Raw genomic sequence first — 9184 nt, forward strand, 5'->3', positions numbered from 1 at the left:
GACTAAGTAATTTTCTAGTATAGCACCTGAACCAGACCCAAATAACAGTACAGACAAGGCACTCTAATGCAATGCCCTTTATTACACCTGAAATGCTATTTAAAAATAAAGCAGCAGAGTTCAAGGAAACGTCCAGGCATAAATGGCATATAATTTTGATTATAGAAAGGATTTTACCCCATGCAAAGACTCATACAACTGTCTTCACTGAATTCTGTATACTTCCCAGAAGTACATTAGGCAGCCTAACATTAGCTGTGTGTGGTTCCTCTTTTCACTCATCCTTTCCCACGGAAAAAAAAAAAAAAAAAGACCTTTAGTGTTTTGCACACGGAAGTTTTTAATATTTCGTTTCTATTACTAGGCATGTCTGGTCTAAGCAGAAAGAGAGCAGGAACCTGAAGATAAACACCTTGTAAGAGAAACTAATAATGACGAGATTTGTGATGATTTTTTTGCACCTCTGTTGTAGCCTGGAAGGTTGATTGCTTCACATTCTTGTTTAACAAGCAACCCTCTTTTAAATGTTAAACAACCACAAGAAGGAACACTACTTAATGCATAGCTTAAGTTCTACTTTTGCCCTACAGAGAGGCTGAAGGCACGCAGTCACGGAGCTGGCCTCCACACAGGGATGACTCTCATGGTTGCCAAGAGCCAAGTTCTGACACGAGAGCTCCTCATGATTTGCCTGGTGTTGCTGCAGCCAGGAGGGTCAAGAATTGTAACTAAAACATGCAGTCCTCCAGCATGGAGGGGCTTTGGTGCAGACTGCCACATCCTGGGTATGCTTTAGGGCTTCTTTTTCCATCTCCTCACCTCGGTTGCCACAGACCAACTTGCATCCCGCTGCCTCACCTCCAGCCTGAGTCACAGTCCCACTTCCCCACATCTTCTTCAACTGCTAAGTTTCTTCATTTTCCTTCCTGCCTGAGTCAGAGGTCCTCCTGCCTCCTGACTCTCCCACCACTTACATTCTTTCTTCTTCTTGACAGGCCGCACCCTACACACACACTTCCAAAGGAGCACCCATCTTAGGCTCCCTCTGGGTTCCTTCTTCCCACCATAACAAAATCAAGGAAACAGGGATTCTGTAAGGTTGGTGGGATATCTCTGCAAGCCTGGCAGCACTGTGGGACTAGGGGGGTCCTTTATCTAACAGCTTAGCTATTATCTGAAGCCATTCAATTTTACCTGCAACCAGTTGCGGACAAGTCTCCCGCTCACCTCCTCTCTGTCTGTGGATCTCCCAGGACAGGCATCTCAGCCTCGTAATTGCTGTTACAGCATGGACATGGATGAAAACACTCACAGCCTCTAGGTTTTGATTGTTAAATCCTACACCAACCCTCTTGTGTCCATCCTGGCACTGGTACCTTGCTGCCAAAAGCTCAGAGTCTAGACCCAGTGCCTTATCCTTCCTGAAGGTCTGTTGTAGCATTTGCACATCCTCCCTCTCAGGGATTCACCTGCACAAGAACACACTCTCCAATCTCAGCTCTTCAGTGTTCGAAGTGTGATGTTTAAAGCAAGCAGCACATGGGCTTTGCTTAACCTCTTCCCTTAGTTCACTCTTCAAAACACAAGCACAGAAGGTCTAGAAAGAACACCAGAAACAGTATGCAAGTCTGTTCAAGTTTCTGAGGATTAGGGCCACTGCCTGGGACAGGGAAAAAACCCACACATCTTGGTTTTTGTAACAGACAGGCTTCCTTGAATCTCTAACAATAGTTCTCTCTGAAAAAATATTTTAAGTGCCTTCTTTTTCCCTCTTTGCCCCTCTCGTTTCTGAACAGCAAGCATCACACAGGGTTGGACAGAGGAGGTTAAAGAAATAGCAGAAAACTAATTTTAGCAGACTCCAGGCAATAATGTCCAGCTCCTGATGGCCCTGCTTCAACTTCAGAGGTTTAAGAACACACCACTTCATGCCAAGAGCTAGTTAGACCAGAGCCCCTAGAACACAAAAAAATTAACCAGTTCCCAGAACCACCTCTAACTGGCACACAGATTGCTATATGTTCCATGGTTGTAGATGACTTTGTATAATCAGGAGGGAGTAAGAAACATTCAAAATTATAAAACACTTTGCCCACAGCTCTGCCCATTTCCTCTCCAAAGTAAGGCACCACTTTGTCTCTCCACTGCACAGTGGACATCCCACTGATGTGCTAGATGCACTTTCACACTATCTGAATACAAGCCATGGATAATGCTCTCTCCATCCCTGACACCACTGAGGATCAGTACCTAACTCTGAAACGCAGGATACTTCCCAATGAGCCAGAGAAGAGGCTGACTTGGTGACGTACTGGCTGTGCTGCCGGTGCTGTTTTAAACACACAGATCCATCCTGTAACCTGCACTGTTATGGCACTCATTATAGATTCATCTCTTTTCCACCAAAGGCACACAGAGACAACTTCTTTTTCTAGACTTAGATGCAAATGTGGAACTTGAACCACATAACTATCTACTACAGTTTTGGAGACAAAATAAACGAATTCTAATTTTTATATTAAAACTGGCATACGTGAGAGAGAAAAAGAAGTGAGCAAAGACATTTGAGCACTAACAATGTAATTGAGAAAAATCATTGTCCCGACATCTCAAAGGTTTTCTACTATTGCTGTAAATATTAACATAACAGCAGAATGTTTATCATCAGAAAGTCCCCAAATTCCCCAGCTATTTGTTGATTCAGGTACACTGGCATGATATGGCAATCCATGGTTATATATTAAACCTGTCTGCCAATGTAATAGGTCTGACACGGTGCATTTATGAATGCACAGACTGAAAGATTATCCAACGGTCCTAGAGAAAAATCCTTTTTAGAACATTTATTTCCCTCTTTCCATGTCTCAGCTGGAAGTATTTTTGGAAAATCCCACAAGAATTTTTAACTAACCTCGCTGTGTAGAAAGACATCATTAATTAGTCCCTGCTTGGAAACCACTAAAGCAGATTACATAAATTATTATATTACCTTACAACTGAAGAGCTAGTCCACAGTAACAACACAGCACAGTTTCAAGCAGGGGAGGAAGTAGGCATCACAGTGATACTACTCAAGAAACAAATCAGCTATGGCATCATCAGATGCTGTTGAAACGATCAAGCTTTTCTAAATCTTTTTTCTGCGATAACCTCAAATGCAGGGCTCTTTACTGAATCCTACTTTGTATACAGGGAACTAGGCAGCTACAGTGCAGCAGCAAAGAGCAGTGGCACATATCAAAAAAAGGCCTTTTTCTAAGCAATTTTGCAAATTAAGGACAAAACTAGACTTAGCTCAGTAACAGTTTTCTGTGACTGCAGAACTCAGTGAATACTTGACTCCCTTACACGGTTTTGAAAACACCTGTTTTCTACTTTAGACAGGACAGGTATCTGAAAGTAAGTTTTATATAAATGAATAATTTGTGTGGAATGATCTGGCATGAGGAGTACAGAGTAAGATTAAAAGGTACATGTATGAGAGCTCCTTATGGGGAAATTTCCATAACCTTATTTGTTCCACAGAAACTCTGGGAGGACAGCGAAAAAAAATTCCTTGTATACAATGCATAAGCCATTTAATCCTACACAGATGAATCTTACAGAATAATGTTACCTGTCTTAATAAAAACACACTGCAAATAAACGATTGCAACAATTATTTGTTGGATGCTTGTCCATATTTGTCAAGAGCTTTGCTCATCAGAACATTTTATCTTGAAACAAAACTATCTGTATGATATGTGTTTCTTGATCCTACAAAACTATCTGTATGATATGTGTTTCTTGATCCTTTCTTGCTACTACTCAGTCAAGAAAACTGAAGCATGGCTTAAACAAGGAAATACTGAAACGGTAAGCATGCCTTCATTTTTATTTTAAAATCAGCATTTATTTTTACTTCAGAGTGGAATTTTCCCTATGAAGGAAAGTGCTAAATATTTATTTCATTTTACCCTTTACACCTTCACGGCTGTCAAGTGTATCAAAGATTTTAATCAGAAGTGGTTTGCACTTCCAACAAAAGAAAGTAATTGGTAATACAGAAGATACTGGCTACATCCTGATACAACAGTCAAATAGATAACAACAGAAAGTTGTCCTGTTACAAGACATTAATAGCTATATTGGAGACACATGAATATATAGAGAAAAAAACATATGAGCCTAAATAAAATTTTATTTCCTTCTTCCTTTCATATTAGCTATTCTAATAAACTAAGTAGGAAAAAAGAATTTTCCAAATTCATGTAAGAAGTAATATTAATGTAGAAATTTAATAAGCAAAACCAGACTAAGGTTGATCAAGCAGCTAATACTGACTGAGCTATAATGGACTTGTATTTCTTATTACTGTTCTTGAACCATACTGCAAGAGCTGCACATGAGACCTGTGCAGAATACTATCTGCTTATTTTCAGCAGTTTGTTGCAAAATTTGACTCTGAACTTTTAAACGAGTGTTATTATTCAGGAAATTGTCAAGTACTTCTAATACCACACTGCCACTTTACAGGAAACAGAGAAGTCACAGTGAAGGAAAAACACAGGAAGTTAATATTCTCTACATTTCATTACTGAAAAACAAGCACCTTAAGAACTACTACAACAAATGAAAGCATTCAAAAGGAAAAGAAGTACATGTTGCAGTCTGCAAACTGACAGTACCAACATGTAGGTTACTGAAGGCACAAATTTAGAAAAACAAAACGAAACCAAATAATTCATAAAATCAGGTCACTCAAAGCTCTTTGGTCACTGTGCTGGTTTGAGTTGGGAAACTTTGCTGAAACTTTCAGTTTCTGTACAAGCCAAAAGACAATCAGATTTTCCTCACTGCTGAAAGTTTCATGTGGGTAAGAAAGAGATGTAAAAAGATGTAAAAAAAAAAAAAAAAAATCTACTTGACAACTTTGCAATCTAGTATTACGAAAGACTGGAAACAAAAAAGCCTCTGAAAAGAACTTTACAAAAGGAAACAAACAAGAAGAATCAGCAGGACAACAGCAACATTAAACTGTAATGCTTCTTACCTGTTCGTATTGGCAAGTCCGAAGTGATGTAATTTGTGCTATTAAATAATGCATTCATTCCCATGAACTGATCCATTGCAAACATCTACATTGAAAGAAAATATACTCTTCATTACTACATGTATACATAATTGCATAAAGCATCCACCAGCGAAGAATTTCAAAGTTCTCTGCAAATATTGGGACTGCAAACACTTTGTTGAATCACATGAACATCTTATGGCTAATTTATTTTTGCTGGCAACAGCAGCGCAAGCAGAGCTGACAGCACTGCCCCAAGTTCCACCACTATCATGAGACCACACCAACCCCAGCAGTTTCTATACATGCATTTTGCTTACATGCACTAACAACTATATATTCAAAAGAGCTTATACAGTAAATTTTGAAAATCTGACACTAGATGTCTTGCCCAAGGCCCTGCTGAGAACCTGCGAGTTTTCATTTTCACCTCTCTGATTAAACCTCACCAGACTGCATTCCTCATGTAAATATATTGACAAGCTCTAATGCAAGAAACAGTATACCCAGGTTAAAGTTTAATTTATTTTTTTTTTTAACACTGACATGTCTTAACTCACTGTAATTGTTGTCAGGTATAAATCTATCTTCTTCCAAAGTGGAGCAAGCATAACAGAGAAAATACTTGCTCTTTGAAAATTAGGGTGAGTAGAAATGATCTGTTCTTTATTTAAACTTTTCACCCAAGCACCATTTTCACAGTTCAGATCTAATGAGATCAGGAAGAACTGATAAGAGCTAGGGCTACAGATCTGTATGAGTGAAGGAACATTTTACTCATCGATGTCAATGCAAATATCATAAACAAATTACACAAAAGGGCATTTCAGGGCATAAGGGGCTTTATTTTCAGAAAAAGTCCATTGTCCACCAAGTAGAAACTTTGCAGTAAGTGTCACAGGCAGGCAGGGCATAAAAATGAATTATTTTTCCAAATACTTATTTCAGCAGGCCTAGCTCTCCTTTACATTTCAGCCATTTAACCACTGGCAAGGCACTTTACAGGTCACATAAAGATCACCTTACGGAAAAAAAACCCCTAGATTTCCCCAGATCTGATTTCTTCCAGTGCAAAATGCTTTTATACGTCCATGTTGTTAAGCCTAGGAAATGACACAACAGTATGAGAGAAAACCTAAACAGAGAGCTAGGAGAGCATACAGGGATACTGAGAACATACAAATCCACTTACTTGGGGATCAGATACTCCCATAATATAGGAATCTTCGCCTGCCATTTTAAGTCCTGAAACATAAAACCATGATTAGAACTCCATTTTTTTTTTTTTTCAATGTACAGCAGTAGAGAAACCTGGAAAATGTTAGAGTTAAAAGCCCCATCTCTGAAACTTCTTATTTTATTCATAACTTTTATGATTTTAAAAATACTCCTAAAATTCCTCAGGATTTGGAAGGGACAATGTAAGGATAGGATAGGCTACAGCTAGGATTTTCTCTTGCCTACTCTCAAGTAACTAAAAATTATAGTTGAAGTCCTGAAGTCAAAATTTCTTCAGGCATTAATTTGTTTCTGTCTTTCCTCTGACTGTTCTGTAACTAGACTTTAGGCAAAATCATTACCATACTCTAGCAAAAGCAGGACTCTGCACTCTTACACAATAAAAAGAGCATTCTGAGCATTCACAAATGAACTTGAATGGTTTTCTTATGAAGCATTGCTAAATGTAAGGCAAAGATACCCAAAGAAGAACATCCAATACTTTTTTTTTTCATTTTATAAATACAAACAGGAATCAAATATTGACTAATTTTGGACACCTTTATTTCCAGCGGTCCACACATGCTCAGGACCCACGACAACTCGGTGCTGACAATGACAATTATGGACGTACAGCATTCCTAACCCTCTCTCACCGGTCTACATGTAAATGCTGGACACTGGGAAAGTTAAGCATGGCTTAGTTTTCCAGGGGCCAGGAGCAGAGCCTGTGAATTTGCTTAGGAATCTATAAGGTCTATTAGAAAATATTAGTGTGCATTATTTCCTCTAATGTAGATGTTCCTGAATGAATTTTGATTTCAGCTATGTTGATCTCACAAAACAAGGCTCTCCAAGGGAACATCTGAAAATAACTGTATGGCTACATCAAGAGACTCATGTCTGCAAGCAAACTAAATAAGTTTAATAACTAATAGAAGACAGAAACATGTCACTGGCCCTCATATTCCACCACACTGACCATGAGCCACGTTTTTTCCAGCAAAGCAAAGTGAACTGTGAAAACTATTGCACTATAAAACAGACTTGCAATCAGTAAAGAAAAACTGAGTCATCATGTATGTTCTATAGGAATTAGAAAGGCAAATATCAATAGGAAAATTGGAATACTTAAGTACTTCACTTTGATGGAGACTCAATTCAGCTTGTACACAAGCTCCAAAGCCAATATATAGGCACCCATCCCACACAAAGTAGAAAATGAAAAAAAAAAATAAAATTTGAGAAATAGGAGGCACTTAATACACAGATGACTTTCAGGAAAAGGAGGTTCATGTGGATAAAAGTACAAACCTGACTGTAATTCAATTTTAGAGAGAAATATTTACTGGGGAATATTTATTTGTAGCATTTGAGCAAATATCAAAGAACTAGTCGTAAGATTTCAGCCAAAAATTGGTAAGAGAGATAACAAGCAGCCAACGTCACCCATGCTGTACTTCATCACCCAATACATCAGGATTTCAGCAATATAAAAAATACCAGTCAGTCACATTATTTCACAGGCACATTCACAAAGCATTATTTTCATCAATAACTTGTTATTGTTATTATTAATCTTTATGGAAAAAGTTGAAATAGAATGCATAAAAAACCCTTCAGCATACAACAAATTTTGCTAAAATGTTTTTATTTTACTTCCTTTCCATAGAAATAAAATAACCATCATCGCAAACTGACATGTTACTGAAATCACTGAAATAAACTCTAATTTAGTTTTTGTCACACAGTTCCCAGTGAAAGGTGTCAGTATTACAGAAGACAATCTGAATACCTCCATAGCAAACATTTTTTTACAGAGTGTCAGAAAATACCTACCAGGTTGATGCACCCTGCAAATGCCATGTTTCTCCTGCATAAGCAGAATAAAAACTAAAAAGTCCTAAAAGTCTTGTTTTGTGATCTCTCATATTTAAACACTTACTATTTCACGAGTCACATATGCAAAACTGTGTTCCAAAATACCTAAACGACCCAGATAACAGAGTAAATGTCCTTGTTCCAAAAAAAAAAAAAAAAAAAAAAAAATAAATCTGAGGAGCTAATATGAATAGCATCTGCCTACTTGCCTGCTTGCTAAATGTATAGTTTGTAAAACTTCCAAAGCAAGCATCTCACAGCTTTTTCTTCAAGCCCAATAGGATAAATTTAATAGTATGTTCTATTGCCTTTCCCCTATTCCAGTTTCTCAAACTGCACCACTCTCCCCCCAGCAGAACTCTGGGAGAACAGCAGTCCTCATACCTGCTCTGCTTACTGGTCACGTCTACAGTTCTACACTACCTGACTTTCCAACAAAGTGGAAAAATATTGCAGAGGCAGTATTTCTGAAAACTTTTCATTCTAAGTACTTTGATGTAAAGATTAAATTCCATACAGAAATAAAACCTATGTCTATCTGAATCAGCCCTTCAATTTCACCTTATCGGTGCGGTCATTCCTGGCTTTTTAGCTGACGCAGTGAACAATGCCATGACAGCAAAACAGCAGCCATTAAATACGTCCCCATTGCAGTACTACATTCAGCTCTGGGGTCCTCAGCACAAGAAGGACATGGACATGGAGCAAGTCCAGAGGAGGGTCACGAAGATGCTCACAGGGCTGGGACACCTCTGCTCTGCAGACAAGCTCAGAGGGTTGCAGCTGCTCAACCTGGAGAAGGCTCCAAGGTGACCTTACAGCACCTTCCAGTCAGTACCTAGGGGGGGTGTACAGGAAGGCCAGAGAGGACTTTTTACAAGGGTATGTAGTGATGGGGCAAAGGGAAATGGCTTTAAACCAGCAGAGGGTAGGTTTACATCAGATAGAAGGAATAAATTCTTCACTTCGGAGGGTGGTGAGACACTGGCACAGTTTGCCCAGAGAAGCTGTGGATGCCCCAGCCCTGGAAGT

General features: G+C 38.7%; 1 protein-coding gene across 3 annotated transcripts in view; it reads right to left on the reverse strand.

Annotated features, from left to right (window-relative positions):
* Positions 1 to 9184, reverse strand: part of NFKB1 (nuclear factor kappa B subunit 1) — a 56625-nt gene that overhangs the window by 38290 nt on the left and 9151 nt on the right. For all 3 annotated transcript variants that reach the window (XM_027904092.1, XM_027904093.1, XM_027904091.1), the window contains exons 2-3: positions 6246 to 6298; positions 5033 to 5117 (exon numbers count right to left, since the gene is read on the reverse strand). In XM_027904092.1, the coding sequence (XP_027759893.1) occupies positions 5033 to 5117; positions 6246 to 6290 (130 nt within the window). In that variant the 5' untranslated portion in view covers positions 6291 to 6298. The remainder of the gene's footprint in view (positions 1 to 5032; positions 5118 to 6245; positions 6299 to 9184) is intronic.

Source organism: Empidonax traillii, unplaced genomic scaffold (genome assembly GCF_003031625.1).
Source record: "Empidonax traillii isolate 1590-97213 ecotype Southwest subspecies unplaced genomic scaffold, ASM303162v1 scaffold1008:size296636, whole genome shotgun sequence".
Lineage (NCBI taxonomy): Eukaryota > Metazoa > Chordata > Aves > Passeriformes > Tyrannidae > Empidonax > Empidonax traillii.